The sequence below is a fragment of the Nomascus leucogenys genome, chromosome 11, assembly GCF_006542625.1.
Source record: "Nomascus leucogenys isolate Asia chromosome 11, Asia_NLE_v1, whole genome shotgun sequence".
Lineage (NCBI taxonomy): Eukaryota > Metazoa > Chordata > Mammalia > Primates > Hylobatidae > Nomascus > Nomascus leucogenys.
In genome coordinates this window covers 105,297,770-105,314,772 of record NC_044391.1, presented here as the reverse complement: position 1 = coordinate 105,314,772, position 17,003 = coordinate 105,297,770, and the positions used below count along the sequence as shown (strand labels likewise).

The following is a 17,003-nucleotide window of genomic DNA, read 5'->3' as shown; positions in this document are numbered from 1 at the left end:
TTAGGGGGCTGCAGAGCCAATCGGTAGGTGCACCCCACCCTCGCAGCACCCTGCGAGCAGTTAGCGCACCTGGATTTAGTTCCGTTTATTTCCCTTTCAGGTACCAGACAAAGTAAAAAAGACGGACGGAGAGAGGAACGCAGCCGGCTGGGGTGGGAGCGGAATGGAGGTGGGGGAGGGGCCCTGCTCACATCACATCCACAAAGAACTCACTGGGGTTTCCCATGGCCATGCGGAAGGATTGTCTGCTGGCGGTCAGTTCCGGGGGCACTGAGGCCAGGTCGCGGCCCGGAGGGGCTCCTGGGGGCCCCATGGCCGCGGGCGGCGGGGGCATCATCAGCATGGGGGGGCCGTAGAGAGGGGGCACTCCGGGAGGGCCGTAGCTTGGGTGGGTGTGGTGGCTGCGAAGGCTGCTGGCCAGGGAATGGTGGCTGCGGTGGCTGTGCTCGCTGGCCGCTGGCCCTGAGCGCTCGCTGGGCGCCCGCTCCCGCGGCCCCCGCAGGCTGCTGCGTGTGGTGTGGTCCGATTCGCTGCCGCTGCCCCCAGACTTGGAGTCCCCGGCCTTCGGGTCCTTCTCCTTCCTCCGATCGCTGCCGCTACGGTTGGAGCCACTGCTCCGACTGCCTGTAGGAGGCCAACAGGGCCGGCATTGGGCAGGCTGAGCGGGCGGGGGAAGCCTGGGGCCCACCTATAGCCTTCCTCCACGGCCCCCTCTACCTTACCTTCGCTGTGCTGACTGCTGGCGCTGCCCCCGCCGTAGCTGTAGCCCAGCTCCGGGAAGCCCGGGTGGGGGTTGTAGGGGTGCGGGGGTGGCGGGTACTGGTACGGGAAAGCCATGGGCCAAGGGGCGGCCCCCGGGTGCGGCAAAGGGGCCAGTGTGTCCTGGTCAGAAGCGCCACTGGAGCCATCGTGATCGTGGAGAGACAGGTTGGCCATGTCTGTGAAGGGGAGGGCCGGATGGAGCTAGGTCTTTCCGGAGAAAGGTCCCTAGCCTAGGTCAGGTGGGCTCTGGATGACAGAGACTGTGGTAGTTTCTGGCTAGAATGAGAGGAGGCACAGCCCAGAGAGCTCCCCCCTTCTGCAGACCCCCTTTGCCACCACCAGAGCCAGCCCCGGGGAGACCCTCCTCAGGAAAGCCCTGAGTCATCATTCTAGGTTCTCAGCCAAAGCTGTACCTCCCAATCCCTTGAAGGCCCTTGCCAAGCTTTTGCACTTTGTCTGCTGGCCTCAGTGGGCTAGAAGCGGCAAAACTCTTTGAGACGGAGTCTCACTCTATGGCCAAGGCTGGAGTGCAGTGGTGCAGTTTCAGGTCCCTGCAACCTCCTCCTCCCTAGTTCAAGCGATTCTCCTGCCTCAGCCTCCTGACAAGGTTGCGCCACCACGCCTGGCTAATTTTTTTTTTTTGTATGTTTAGTAGAGACAGGGTTTTGCCACGTTGGCCAGGCTGGTCTCCAACTCCTAACCTCAGGTGATCTGCCCGCCTCAGCCTCCCAAAAGGCTGGGATTACAGGCGTGAGCCACTGCGCCCAGCCTGCAAAACTCATGTGGCCATTTTCTCTTCTGTTCACTCAGCTGGTGCAAGGTTGGAGAATTTGGAAGGCTGAAATACCAGACAGCCACCAGGTATGTCGCACCTGAAGTTCATGAGGCACAATAGCGAACACTACCTTCAGCTCAGCCTAAACTAATCAGAACAGAAGCTAAGAGTAGCTTACTTTCTCCTTACCTTCTCAGATGAGGTCATTAATTAGGAGCAAGGAGCAGTTTGGGAAATTTAGGTAAAGTTTTACCCACCCCTTCACCTGGAACTAAATACCCACTAAAAGCCTAGAATGAGTGCAGGGCCTTCCAGAGATTCCCTATATAGAAGGTACTTGGCCCTGATTACACTTTCCTGGTGCTGCTGGGGAGGGTGAGTAGGGTGGGAAGGGGCCAGAAGGAAAGAACAACTTAGGTGCCTCCCCAACTGCTCTCCACCCTGTTCCTGGCCAGGCCGAGCTCTTCATAGCACTGTCTCATCTCACGATCCTGGCGCCCCCGGGGGAAATTATACATTCCTTAAGGGCAAGGCTGCTCCCACCAATGTTGGAACTACCTTGAAGAGAATATAAGGGGCCACCAGGACTGAATACCTGCCTGGGACACCGTCTGCTCACACACTGTCGGTACCAGGTCCCAGAGCTCCAAGAGAGCTACAACTGCCCTTGAGGCCACCGGCCCTATTAAGATGAGACATTCCTCCCAGCCCTAAGGAGAGCCAGCCCAGCCTTCCAGGAAAGAAGTCAGGAGACAGGGCTCTGAGGCTGCCTGTGGAGCCTGCAGCCAAGCCATCAACCTGTTAAGAGGCCAGCAGCCAGCATGAGGAGTGGCGGTGGAGGAAAGCAGTGGTCTGTCAGCTGTTGCCCAGAGCTGGTGGTGACGTGACCCTCCAGGCTGTGGTTCTGAGGGCATGACTGTGTGCTCCTCCGGGCTACCTAGGCCTCCAGTTCTTCCCTTTAAGCCTGCAACACCCATAGCTGAGACCTTGACCAGTGAGAAGGAAAAGGCCTGTTCTGGCAGTATCTTCCTGAGCTGGGCCTCTGGGAGGTTGTGAATATTGAGTAAGATGATGCTTTAGGAACAACCAACATGGTACCAGGCAGAGCAGGCACTTAGAAAATGCCAGGCCCAAGAGGGAGATGTGGGCCAGGTGAAGAGGCTAAACTGGACTCTTCTTCCACCATAGAACTCTCAGGCCTTGAGTTGGGCCCCTGGCTCTGCTGTCCCCCAATTTGGGTTCCCCAGAGTCTGCTGCCACTTCCCTGGCTACCTCCCCACTCCCAGCCAGGAGACAGGGCAAGAAGATGAGGGAGGCACATACTGCCGCAGAGGTCGCCGAAGATGTAGTAGCACTGCTCGGAGAAGGTGATCTTGTTGACGGTATGGCGGATGAAGCCAGCTTTCAGCAGGTTGCTGGCATACTTGCGGGCCTCCCTCCGGTCCGTGAAGCCTTCCACATTGTGGTACAGCCAGTCCACCACATCTGAGCCTGGGGACAAGGCTGCCAGTTGATGGGGAGGCCCATCTGACTTGGACTCATCTGGCCTCACAGAAGCTATGAGGCTGGGGCTGGCTCCAGATAAAAGGAAGAGTCCAAGGGAAGTCCTGGGCCCTCCAGCCTGCACTGCCCCATCACTCCCCACCCACCCTGCATCCCACCATGGGGCTCTCTCACCGATGAAAGCATTAGGGATGGTAATCTTGAGCCACATGCGGTCACGGACCTCCAACCCTGATTCAGGGGAGGCCATGGCTTTTACGATGGCAGCCATGTCACTGTGGATGGACAAGTGGAAGTCGTCTAGGCCTGGGGGCGGGAGGCAGAATGGTGAGGCAGAAAGGGGCTTTGGAGTTAGGTAAACAAGAGTTTGCATTCTAGCTCTACCATCTAGTAATTATGGGACCAATGCTGGGAAAATTACTGATTTCTTGGACACTCAGTTTCCCCTTCTGTAAAAAATGGGGATTTTAATATTTACTTTACAAGGCTATTTGAATAAAGGATTAAATAATGTAAATGCAGGTGCTTCGCACAGCGTACGACGTGCGTGTGATGATAATCGAAATGGCTGCCGTTTACTGAATGCTTACTTTACACCACACATCGCAATGGTGCTTCACTTATATCCTCTCATTAAACCCACAGGAACCGGGTAAAGTTTATATCGTGAGTCCCATTTTGTAAGAGGAAACTGAGGCGCCCTGGGTGCTCATACAAGTTCAGAAGCAAACACTGTTTAGTGAGGGTTGGAGTGCCCGCTGTGGGGGAGCTGCAGTGTGGGGTTGCTGGAATGAGCCGAGCCCCATCTCCGGCCCTCTCTGATGCTCAAGCAAGAGTCTCCACATGGACCCTCATCAGTCCCCCCACCTGGCCCTGTCTGCTGGGCCTAGGAGACAGGGTTGGACACTCACGCTCTGTGTCAGGGATGGAACTGGTGATGGAGGAGCTGGTGGAGGTGATGGTGCTCAGGGAGGGGCTCATGCCGTATGCAGGGAAGGTGCCGGTCATGGCTGCAGTGTGGGAGACCCAGGCCGCAGGGTCAATGGGCCGGATGGGCTCGCCTGCAGGGAGGATGAGGAGTCATGGGCTACCCACCCCGCCCACTGCTGGGCCCAACAGGATAGGTGTGGGGGTTCTGGGTGAGAGAAGGAGAGACAGTGCTCATGTACGTAAGCACCAGCTTTAGGACTGAGTCTCCCATCCACTTACTCCTGGGCAATGTGAAGCAACCACGTGGACTTGGGTCCCAGCACTTGGCTACAGTCAGGGTGATGGGCCTGAAAACAAGGGTGTCCTAGTGAAGGCAGGATGTGTACAGGCCAGACCAAGCCCCTTGCCCAGTGCCCCATTCCATCCATACCCCGGTTTGTGCACAATCTCCCGCAGTACCCGGACTGCATCGTCATTACTCATGTTCTCAAAGTTGATCTCGTTTACCTGGGAAAGGACCAGGAGTGGGATAAACAGCTGCGTTGGGGAGGATGAAAAGGGAACTCAACTTAGTAGGTCAGGGAGTCATCCCCCAACCAAGAAGGGGCCTCTGAATGAGCAGAGTGCATATGGTAGGACACCTCCCTGCTCTCTATCTACACCACCGCCTACAATGGGCACTGATACCTGTAACAGCATATCTCCTGGCTCGATGCGTCCATCAGCAGCCACGGCTCCACCCTTCATGATAGAGCCAATGTAGATGCCGCCGTCACCACGCTCGTTGCTTTGGCCCACGATGGAGATGCCCAAGAAGTTATATTTCTCTATAGAGAGTAATTTAAGACCTTAAGGGGGAGCAAGGTTCCTACCCATATTCCCAGCCCATTAGAAAATGGAAAGGGACAGGAACTGAACTGACATTTACTGATCCTCAATCAGGCTCTGCACTCAGCATGCTCCAACATGCTTCCATGGAATCCTTGCTGGCTATAAGGTAGGGACTCAGTCCCATTTTACAGAGCAGGCAACTGAGGTTCAATGAACTTAGAAGATGACTTTTCTAAGCCAGTAAGTGGCAGAGCCAGGAATCAAACTCAGATTTAAATCCCATAGTTGGGCTCCTTTAACTATATCCAACTGTCTCGTAAAGAGAGTACCTAGGGCAGAAATCAGAGAGCAAGGATGCAATGGCTGAGAGATGTGAAGGAGTGGACACTCAGAAATCACTTCCTCCAGGAAGCCTTCCCTGATGCCATTTTCTGCTTCCACAGCTCTCTGTGCTTATCTCTGTCATAGCCCTAATGGTGATATACTAAAATGATCAGTTTATATATCAGCTGATGTTTACGAAGGAGAGCTCCTTGAGGGCAGGGAACATATCCTGTGCCTCTCTGAACTCCTCAAGTCTGCCCAGTGTCTGGCACATGGCAGGTGCTTGAGAGTGCTGTTTCCTCAGACTCACCCATGTTGAGAGTGACCGTGATGATGTTGAGTGACATGGTGGAGTCCGTGATGCTGCTGAAGGACGAGGACTGGAATAGACAGAGGCCCTGAGCAGCAGGTTGAGGTGGCAGGAATTCACTCCCACCTGACTCCTCCTCAAGGTGAGTCCCCGGTGCTGCCCCCAGCCCCAAGGTTCTAAACACTGCACTAAGGGGATGGGATCTAAGGAAGAACAAGCCTTGGCCCTGCCTAGGAAGGGCTCACAATCTGCCTTCCCCCATCCCTAGCCTCCCAGACCCCATACCCGCTCAATCCGAGAAACCTTCTGCTTCCGCCGCCGCCGCTTGTGTCTTCTCATCAGGCGTGAGGCGCTGCTCTGTTCTGTGGAGCTGCTGAACCTGTGGGGCCCACAGTCGTTCCCCACCAGGCTGGCCCAGCCCTGCCCCCATGAGAGGCACTGCAGGCCCTGGGTCCCCAACACAAAGCCCATAAGCCTCCCAGGGGCCCCACATCCTCAGGGTTTAGGGCTCCTCCAGGGTCACCTGCCCCACAATACCCATGAAACTCAAGCCCCACCTGCTGGTGGAGTCATCCTCATCTGAGTCAAAGAAGCTGGTGGTCTCCAGCTCGCTGCTCATAAGGGTGGATGAGCTATCATAACCCCCTGGTTCTCGCCGCCGCTCCCCCTTCGCAGTTCCATTTAGCCGGGTTGCTGCAGGGGATGGAAGCAGTTGGGTTTACACAGTGCCCAGTTCAGGGGTGAAGGAGGGAGAGAGGCAAGCCAGGGGCTGCACTGGGGCCAGGCATATCCTGAGCTCGGGAAGTAGGGCAAGGAGGTGGGTAGCTGGGTGGAAACTGTGGGGAGGGTGTGAGGTGCAGATGGTGTCTGTGTTCAGGAAGATATACCATGCTCTGGGCCATCCCTCCGGCGTGGCCGCTCTCGCTGGGCAGACACCAAAGAGTCCGTCTCTGTGTCATTGTCCAGGTTCTCCTGGCTGCCCCCACCAGCATGAGGGCTGCAGGGAAGAGACTTGATGGGGGAGGGGGCAGGCTGGGGGCTCCCTCCCCCAGCCCTGGGCTGAACTGATGCGGCCCTCCCCACCCTCAGGTCACACTCACTGGAAGGATGGGGGTCGGGAGTCCCCGATGCCTCCCGTGCGCTCCATAGGTGGTGGCAGCTCCGATGGGTTGTCAGCACAGAAGGGGGCTGGGTCTGGGTGTGAGCCCTCAGCTGACACCAGCTGAAAGGGAGAAACTGAGTGAGTAGTACGTTACAGGAGCATCAAGGAGAAGGGGATAGTTGGCTTCCGGCAAGGCATGAAGGCCTAAGAGGAAGGAAGCAGGAAATATCGGGGAAGAAAAGACAGGGCTGTGCAAGGGTGGCTGAGATGAACAGTGGCCCCTCTGCCACTTCCTGCTATTGATGGGGTTGCTGGAAGGCATGGGGTGGTGAAGTGGAGTGCGGACAAAGAACAAGGCTCAGTGGTCTAAGGCAGAGATGAGCAGGTGGCAGAAGGAAACCTGAGACAAGTGTCTGAAAGGCATAGGAAATGTTACTGTCTCCACTGTTTCTGTCTCCACTCTCCCTCTTCCCCCTTCCCACCAATTTCTCACTTTTCATCAAGGTTACAGAATCTGGGGTGAGAAGCAGTTCATTTGCACAACTAAAGAAAGATTCAGATACTGAAGCTTAAAACCACCAGCTACAATCTCAGTGATGCCTTTCCCTCGTCCAGCCCAGCACAGGGATGCAGGTGGATGGAAGGCTGAGGGCTCCTTACCCAGGACACCACCCGGCCATTGAAGCACGGTAGCTTGGCATTGTCATCCGAGATCTCCTCCTTCACCACTCTGCAGAGAAAGGGGGATGTCACAGAGAACCTTCTAGGGTGCAAATGGAGGATCCTCAAATCCCAACTCTCAGGGGCTCCTCCAGCCTAAACTGGGAATCAAACCACCAGCACAAGACTGTTCAAATGAAAGCAGAGGTTGGGGAGACCCAGAGACAGCTCTTTAGCACCACCAGGAAGACACCAGCCCTGCCTAGGCCAGATGCCTTCCTGGGGCATCCTCTCAGTCATCAGGTGATAGCAAATTACAACTGACACATCACTGTCCCCCATGCCACTCCCTAAAACCTCTAGAGTGCTCTACCCATCCCCAACATGACTCTCCTGGGCTAGACTTTCTCTTTTCCTCTGATCCCTAATTAGAAAAAAGCATACAATTATAACTGTCCTTCCTTTCTTAAGTGGGAATCCTAACATTGTTTTGGGAGGTATGGACAAAGAATTTAAGAAAATTAGAAAAGAGAAGGGGAAGCCAGGCGCAATAGCTCACGCCTGTAATCCCAGCACTCTGAGAGGCTGAGGCAGGCAGATTGCCCTGAGGTCAGGAGTTCGAGACCAGCCTTGCTAACATGGCAAAACCCTGTCTCTATTAAAAATACAAAAATGAGCCAGGCGTGGTGGTGTGCACCTGTAATCCCAGCTACTTGGGAGGCTAAGGCAGGCGAATCGCTTGAACCCGGCAGGTGGAGGTTGCAGTGAGCTGAGATCACGCCACTGTGCTCCAGCCTGGGCAACAGAGTGAGACTCCGTGTCAAAAAAAAAAGGAAAAAGAAAAAGAAAAGAGAAGGAGAGAAGGCATTTACTGAACATTTTCCACATGCCATTATGATAATTAACAGTAACAATTGCTCTTTCTCACGCTGGTAATGTCAGCACTTTGGGAGGCCGAGGCAGGAGGATCGCTTGAGGCCAGGAGTTTTGAGACCTGCCTGGTCAACATAGCGAGGCACCAGCTCTACAAAACAAAACAAATACAAAAATTAGCCAAGCATGGTAGCGTGTGCCTGTGGTCCCAGCTACTTGGAAGGCTGAGGTGGGACGATCGCTTGAGCCTAGGAGTTCAAGGCTGCAGTGAGCTATGATTGTGTCACTGCACTCCAGCCTGGGCGACAGAGCAAGACCCTGTCTCAAAAAAAAAAAAAAAAAAATTGCTCTCATTTATCGAGCATAAATGAGTATTATGGGCCAAGCACTACGCTAAACACTTTACTTATATAATTTCATTTAATACAACAATGCTATAAGGCAGCAGGTACAATGGGGAAACTAGGCTCAATAGGTTCAGTAATTCTCCGAAACTCCTGCTGGAATTTGAATCCTGGTCAGCCTGACTCTAACATCTGCATTCTTACCATTACACCCCCTTATCTTCCTATAGTTAGAACCTATAATCTTCACATCAGCTTCAGTGGGCAGACTATGATCTTCATTTCATGAATAAGGAAACTGAGATGTATTCAGTAACTTGTCCAAGGTCACAGGACTAGTAGATGTCAGAGCTGGAATTTCACCCCAGGCTTGTCTGATTCCAAAATCCATACTCTTTCCACTGTATTTCACATTCTTTCCTATATAATAACAGAGGTAACATGGGTCTATGTGGAGAGTGGGTGCTGGAGGACAATGATGTGAGGCATGAAGGGTGTGGAATGTGGTCATGGGGCATGTAGTTTGGCCTGGGGAATGTGGTGAGACAAGAAGTCAGGCAGTAACTACAGTTTGGAGCTGCAAAGGGGAGTGGAAAAGTTTGAGGACCCTCAGACTGTCAAATATGCCAGGAGTACAGAGATGGGAAGATGTGACCAAGGGTAAGATGATGCATGCCGGGAGCTCTGAGCAGAGGGAAGACAGCAAGGAGGAGGTTGGGAAGTTCAGTCCCCACTTGTTCTTCGGTTTTTTTTTCTTTTTTTGAGACAGAGTCTTGCTCTGTCACCCAGGCTGGAGTCCAGTGGTGCAATCTCAGCCCACTGCAACCTCCACCTCCCGGGTTCAAGTGATTCTCCTGCCTCAGCCTCCCAAGTAGCTGGGATTACAGGCGCCCGCCACCACGCCCGACTAATTTTTATATTTTTAGTAGAGACATGGTTTCACCATGTTGGCCAGGGTGGTCTTGAACTCCTGATAATAGGTGATCTGCCAGCCTCAGCCTCCCCTTGGGTGCTGGGATTACAGGCGTGAGCTGCCGTGCCCGGCCCCCCTTGTTCTTAGAGCAGCTTCTGCCCAGAGCTGGGAATGTGCTTGGCTCCCTTGTGATGCTCACATTTTTGGACTCACAGCCAAGTTCACAGGCCGAGCCTGCCCTGCCCACTCCCATCCAGCTCTGGCTCCTCCATCATTCCCAACACCACAGCCACCCTCGAAAAGCAGCACAAATAATCCTACTGTGGCCCACCATGGCAGAAAGTGTAGAAAGGATAGGCTAGAAAGAAGGGACGGAGAGGTAGCTCAGACCCACCAGCCATCTGGCCACAGGGTACTCCAAGTTGGCAGCCCCACAGGGCTCAAAGGAAAAGGGAATATGTGGGCCACATGGCACAGCCTGGTTTGGATAGGGTCTGCCTGTCGGGGGGGAAATTGCTGTCCCTACCTCCCTGCTTCCCTGGCAGGCTCCACCACACTGCTCCACACTACATGTTTCCTCTCTTTTTGGGGATCATCGACTGGCCACCAAGGCTCTGCTGACTCAAAACAATCAGCTGATCTTCAGCAGCTTTGGGGAACCTCAGACAGGCCTTACTCTCCCACCATGGAGCTGAATGGCTGGGGGTTACATAGCACACACACACACACACACACACACACACACACACACACTCACACCTCAAATGGAGTCAAACAAATATGGGCTCAAATTCCAATTCTCCCACTTACTGGCCTTCTTATCTTAGAGAAGTTTCTTAATTTCTCCAAGCCTTTGTCTCGTCCTGGTAAATGGGATCCTTCAATGCCCGGCATGATCCAGGCACACAATAAAAGCTAATTATATTGTCAATTTTTAGCAAGATCCACACACTATTTCTAACTACGTATAGATTTTTAAGGGCAGAGCAAATAAATCTGTTCATCATTCATTGTTCATCCAATTAAAATGCTTTGGCTGGCCGGACGCGGTGGCTCAGGCCTGTAATCCCAGCACTTTGGGAGGCCGAGGAGAGCAGATCACGAGTCAGGAGATGGAGACCATCCTGGCTAACACGGTGAAACCCCATCTCTACTAAAAATACAAAAAAAAAAAAAATAATAATTAGCCGGTCGTGGTGGCGGGCGCCTGTAGTCCCAGCTACTCAGGAGGCTGAGGGAGGAGAATGGCGTGAACCCAGGAGGCGGAGCCTGCAGTGAACCGAGGTCATGCCACTGCACTCCAGCCTGGGCGACAAGAGCGAGACTCTCTCTCAAAAAAAATAAAATAAAATAAAAATAAAAAAATAAAAATAAAATAAAATAAAATGCTTTGGCTGAGGGCCCAGTGGGTTTCAGGTCCTGAGCTTGCTATTGTAGGGATCTCATAAAACATCAGACCCAGAGCCTGTCTTGTTCTCAGAGAGACTATGGTCCAGTGGATAGTTCACAGAAATATACTGCAATCCAGGAAGTGGTTGGAGCCGTAGGAGCAGCACACGTGTTCACTGGATAGACATCTGAGTGTTACACAGGTGTCAGGATATAAAGATAAAATAAACCAGGCACGGTGGCTCACACCTGTAATCCCAGCACTTTGGGAGGCCAAGGTGGGCGGATCACTTGAGGTCAAGAGTTTGTGACTAGCCTGGCTAACGTAGCAAAACCCCATCTCTATTTAAAATACAAAAATTAGCCAGGTGTGGTGGCACACACCAGTAGTCCCAGCTATTTGTGAGGCTGAAGCAGGAGAATCATTTGAACCCGGGAGGCAGAGGTTGCAGTGAGCCAAGGTTGCACCACTGTACCCCAGCCTGGGTGACAAAGCCAGGCTCCATCTCAAAAAAAAAAAAGGATAAAATAAGAGATAGAGTGCCATGACAGTTCTCATGGAAAAGCTCAACCCAGAGGACAGGAGAATTTGAACCTGGAGGAGACAGGGGAAGAAGAGTCTGCAGGTGGAAAGCCCAGAGGGAGGACAGTGGAGCAGGGAGCCACACAGTTAATGACCTGATCGCCATGCTGCCCTCTCTCACAGCTCAAGGCCAGACTAGCAGTAGGTACCTTACTTCTATGAACCATCCACCATGCCCTCAATGCTGAAAATGTTTATCCTTCCTCCATTTCTCAAATAAGATGGCAGGCCAGGCGCGGTGGCTCATCACCTGGAATCCCAGCACTTTGGGAGGCCGAGGTGGGTGGATTGCTTGAGGTCAAGAGCTCCAGACCAGCCTGGCCAACATGGCAAACCCCATCTCTACTAAAAATACAAAAATTAGCCGGGCATGGTGGCTCATGCCTGTAATCCCAGCTACTTGGGAGGCTGAGGAGAATCACCTCAACCCGGGAGGCGAAGGTTGCAGTGAGCCGAGATTGCGCCACTGCACTCCAGCCTGGGTGACGAGAGTGAAACTCCTCAAAAAAGAAAAAAAATTTAAAAAGATGGCTGGGCCTACCCTGAGCTTGACAAATATTTTTGGAGACCAGGTGGGACTTGAGGAGCCTCACAACCAGCACCTCAAAGGCTGAGCCAGGAGTGTAGAAACTGGAGAGATAGCAGCCTTCCTCCTCTGACCCACTTTCCCTTCTGTCAGCTAGGGTCACTGGCCTCCGCCTGACCTTCCTCTTGTGGGGCTTGGAGAAATGGTGGCCTTGTCACCTCTACAGTTTGCCAAGGCTTACCACCTCCCTCAGAGAGGATTCATCAGTAAAATGGTGATAATAATGACACCTAAAATTGTGCGATTAAGGATTTAGATTTTTGGATCCAGATTCCTGATGTCAAAGCAAGCTCTGCTCTGTCTCTTATTAGCTGTGTGACCTTGGGCAAGTTACTTAAGCTTTCTGTGCTCTAGTTTCCTTTTTTTTTTTTTCTGAAACAGGGTCCCACTCTATTGTCCAGGCTGGAGTACAGTGGCACCATCACAGCTCACTGCAGCCCCAAACTCCTATGCTCAAGTGATCCTACTGTCTCAGCCTCCCAAGTTGGGACTACAGGCACAAAGCATCACGCCTGGCTAATTAAAAAAATTTTTTGTAGAGATGGGGTCTTGCTATGTTGCCAAGGCTGGTCTCAGATTCCTGGCCTCAAGCAATCCTCCCACCTCAGCCTCCCAAATTGCTGAGATTACAGGTGTGAGCCACCATGCCTGGCAGAGTTTCATTTGTAAACCAGAGATACTATTATGCTATCTATTTCATAAGGCTGTTTTGAAGATTAAATGAGTGAAGATTTGAAAAGCATTTAGATTAGTCCCCGGCACGCTAAGCATAAAAGGCGTGTGTTAAATAAATGAAACATATATATATGCTCTTCGGCTACCAGTCCTCTGTGACAAGACAGCCCTATTAGGTCCCCTGCTCATTTATCCTTCTGGGGATACAAACAGAATCCATCTCCTCCACTTCATTTTTAATACTGTTTTCAACCCTGCTAAAATGGTCCAACTCTGATTTTGGTTCAAGTTACCACTGATGTTTGCAAGATGGCTTCAGGTGGCACACAGATTAACGTTGCTTAGTTCAATCATTAAATATTTATGTTAAACATATTTTAGAAAGAAATATAAACAGAAAAGTCAGACCTATGGTTTCATATTATTGCTTGGTTCAAGCTAAGAAAAAGAATGAGTGGACTGACAATGGATTTAAAGAAAAATATTAAGTAACAGTGATTTGATGTAATGGGGGCCCTCTTAAAGCTGCAGTTAGGCCTTGGGATTGGGAGAGCAGCCCAGAGTTGTCCAGGCTTAGGAGGCAGGGGCCAGGCGCAGTGGGTCTAGAGATAAGTGCGGGGTGGAGAGACAGCCTATCCTAGTCCCTCAAGGTGTCTGGATCTGAGGTGGCCCCAGGGCACTGGACTCTGGCTGATCTTCTCCCATTCCTTATGTGGAGGCAGTAGCTTGATCCCTTCTAACCCTATTCTTCTCTTGCCAGGCCAAAGTATCCACCCCCTCACCCAGACCCCTTCTAGATCCATCCCTCCTCAGAATCTTCCAATTAGAGGTGTCTGTCTCTGGACTGAAGGCAGACAATCATTATCATACCAGGAGCACCCCACCCCAGGGCAGGAACAACAACAGAAACAAGAATAGTTAGAATCTACCTAGCACTGCCAACTGTACAAAGCACTCTCACACACATGATTTCAGGGGCTCATCCAACCCTGAGTTCCAGGGCGAAGGTGACAGCAAAACACGCCAGGCATTAGACAGAAGGTGCTTGCTTCCTAGTGCTAGGTGGGCCAGGGGCTTGGGAGAGAAGCCAGACAGATGAACACTGGGGAGAAGAACGTCTCCTCTTGGCTGTGGGGCCTCAGCTCCAAAAAGCAGTGCAGGCCTCAGGCTAGGGCTGGAGAGGCAGCCTTCAGGCCTGGAGGGGCCTCCCCCACTGACTCTAGGCCCAGCGCCCAGTTAGTGAGGCGGCAGGCAAGTGTGGGCGCCTCCCCCTCCCCCAGTCTCCTGGGAGTTGGGGGGGTTCGAGGGGATCAGCCAGGCCCCCCCCCCCCCGCTTCCCAGGCCAGCTGCTTCAGAACCTTCCGGCTCCAACATTCCATCCCCTCTTAAAGGGAAAGTGACTGCTTCCAAACTCTGCCTGTCCAGATCTCTGCAGCTGGGTGGAAGGGAAGACCCCACCAGGGAGGGGAAGATAGAGAGAGAACATCAAGAAACTCTTCCTGGCTATCCCACCCAGGCCCCAGGCCCTTCCCAACGTCTCCCCACTGGCCACCAACTGGAGGAAAAAGGCCCGAATTGGAGGAAAGATCAGCACCTGGGTCAGTGAGGACTACTCCGCAGGGGTCAGGCTCTCTGTTCCGGTGACAACACCCACAACAGCCCACAAAGGAGAGGGCAGGCAGCTAGATAAACATCAGATCTGCAGAGCCCGCTCGCGGCCAGGCGCCCGAGCACCCCCGACACCCCTCCCCCAGCTCAAAGTCCCAGCAGAGCCCTCAGATGCAGCATACTCCAAATATGGCTGGGAGCTGTGCTGCTGAAAAGATGAAGGGGGCGAAGAACGAGGGCCACACGACCTAAGTCTGTGCGGAAAAAGGTGGCTCTGGCTCCTTGGCAGGAGGAGGATGGGGGACTCGGGCTCTGAAACTAGGTGGAGGGGAGGTGTGTCTGTCTCTGTGGGCCACTGGTCTCTGAGGAGGTAAGGGGACCGCACCGGCAGGAACTCTGATTGCTAGTGGGGAGTTGGACGTCCCCTTAAACAAGGGAGGCCAAGGTCCCCCCTTCAGAGGTAAACGGGAGTTGCTAGTGGGGCTGGAACCAAAGGGGCCCAAATGGGCCGAGTCGCCCCTAGAAGTCAGAGCGGGGCTAGGAGCCGGTGTAGCGAGGGAAGTCGAAACGGACCGCGTCGTCCCTTAGAAGCCAGAGCGGCCGGGGCTCCCGGAGTCGGGCGGGGGCCGTCCTCACCCGAAATCGTCGTCCATAGACTTGAAGAAGAACTTATAGCTGGGTCGCTGCAAAACGCCCTTAAAGTCCGCCAAGGTGACGCGCTCGGCAGGCAGGGGCAGCTTCACAAGGTACGGCGTCTCCTGCCCATCCAAGTGGTAGATGATCTTGGTCTCGCCCATGGCTCCGGCCTCGGGCCCGGCGGCCCGCGCGCGGCCTGCTCGGGCGGCCGGGCCGAGCCTCCCAGACGGCGGCGGCGCGCGGCGCGGCCCAGCGGCTCAACCCAGCTCGGCGGCTGCCGGCGGCGCCAGCTCCCTTGTTCTCCGGCCGCTCCCGGGTCCCAGTGCCGCCCGCCAACGCCGCGGCCGCCGCTTCCGCTCCCCACTCTCCCGACTGGACTGGCGACCGCGACTCTTCCGGTGGCCGCGGCCCTCCCGGCCCAGGGCTTCGTCCCGGCCCGCTCCCCTCCTCCGGCCCGGCGCTGCCCCGCCCCGGCGCGCCCCGCCCCCGGCCGCCGCGGAGAGGCGCCGGCCTCGCGGCAGATGGCTGGGTTTCCACCCGGCCCCACTGACGTCCCGCCCACTGGCCGGGCCGCGGAGCTCGGGTCCCGGGTCCCTAGAAACGGAAGGGGAGATTCACCGGGATGGCTGCGTTCCCGGACCCCGGAAAGCCCTGACTCCGGACCCAAGTGGGATCGGCGACTCCTCTGCAGTCCAGGAGGAGTGGAATGCAGGGATTGCTTTGGTCCCCAGAAATGGTCTGGGGAAAGAGGGTGGGTCTGACTCTGGATCCCTGGAGGAGAGTGACCTCAACATGGCCCTTCAGGGTTTCTTGAGAAGCACAGCTGCAGTCACTGAGTCTACTAAACTGATCTCGAGAGCAGGACAGCATCCAGTTCTGATTCCTCCCTATAACCTTAGCTTCCAGTTGCAAGGTAGTGGTTTAATAAATGGGTTGAATGAAGAATAAGTGGGCCCTGGGCGCGGTGGCTCATGCTTCTAATCCCAGCACTTTGGGAGGCCAAGGAGGGCGGATCGCCCGAGGTCGAGAGTTCGAGACCAGCCTGACCAACATGGAGAAACCCTGTCTCTACTAAAAATACAAAAAAATTAGCCGGGCGTGATGGCGCATGCCTGTAATCTCAACTACTCGGGAGGCTGAGGCAGAAGAATCGCTTGAACCCGGGCGGCGGAGGTTGCGGTGAGCCGAGATCGGTGAGCTGAGATCGTGCCATTGCACTCCAGCCTGGGCAACAAAAGTGAAACTCCATCTCCCCTCCCCGCCACACACACACACACACACAAAGGATAAGTGGATGCATGCACGCGTAAGACAGTAAGTCTCAAACCAGAACTAGGTATAGCCAGTTCCTCACAGATCTCCTCACCCCTTAACTTTTAATTCATTTAATAAATACTGAAGGCCTACTGTGTATAAGGCATATCGCATGAGATATAGCGGTAGCGAGACAGACAAGGCTGCTCTCAGGACCTTCCCTCAGGTGGAGGGAAGCACATAGGCTTGTAAATACATAACTTCAGAGTGACCACTGCTATGAAGAAGATACAACAAAGTGATGGGATAGTGACAGGGGAAGCCAGGCGCAATGGCCCATGCCTGTAATTCCAGCATTTTGGGGGGCTGAGGCAGGTGGATCACCTGAGGTTAGGAGTTCAAGACCAGCCTGGCCAAAATGGTGAAACCCCGTCTCTAGTAAAAATACAAAAATTAGCTGGGCATGGTGGCTCATGCCTGTAGTCCCAGCTACGCGGGAGGCTGAGGCAGGAGAATCGCTTGAACCTGGGAGGTGGAGGTTGCAGTGAGCCGAGATCCCACCACTGCAATCCAGCCTGGGCGACACAGCGAGACTCCGCCTCAAACAAAAACAAAAACAAAACAACCAAAATAAAATGAGAAAGAGGTTTCTGATCGGTTAGAGAAATCCTCTTCCAGAAAAAAAGACCTAGAAATAGCAAGGATGAAGTGGCTATGAGAAGATCTGGGGTGAGAGCCTTCTAGGCAGAGGGCACAGCCAATATACAGGCTCAAGGCAGGAATAAACGTGTTACATTTGAGGAATAAGAAGGCCATTATGACTAAAGGAACAGTCCTGGCCGGGCGCGGTGGCTCACGCTTGTAATCCCAGCACTTTGGGAGGCCAAGGCGGGCAGATCACGAGATCAGGAGATCGAGACCACGGTGAAACCCCGTCTCTACTAA

At 53.8% G+C, this 17,003-nt stretch overlaps 1 protein-coding gene across 1 annotated transcript; it reads right to left on the bottom strand.

Moving 5' to 3' along the window:
* DVL3 (dishevelled segment polarity protein 3) lies at positions 1-15,284 on the bottom strand. Its single transcript, XM_030822891.1, has 15 exons — positions 14,805-15,284; positions 7,198-7,267; positions 6,536-6,657; positions 6,323-6,432; positions 5,993-6,128; positions 5,721-5,814; positions 5,436-5,505; positions 4,658-4,797; positions 4,401-4,477; positions 4,250-4,317; positions 3,952-4,101; positions 3,215-3,346; positions 2,861-3,028; positions 723-938; positions 1-624 (listed from the first exon to the last, which is right to left on the bottom strand). Exons 1-15 carry the CDS (start codon positions 14,963-14,965, stop codon positions 188-190), a joined length of 2,151 nt encoding a protein of 716 aa, XP_030678751.1. The 5' UTR covers positions 14,966-15,284; the 3' UTR covers positions 1-187.
* Positions 15,285-17,003: the final 1,719 nt, after the last annotated feature.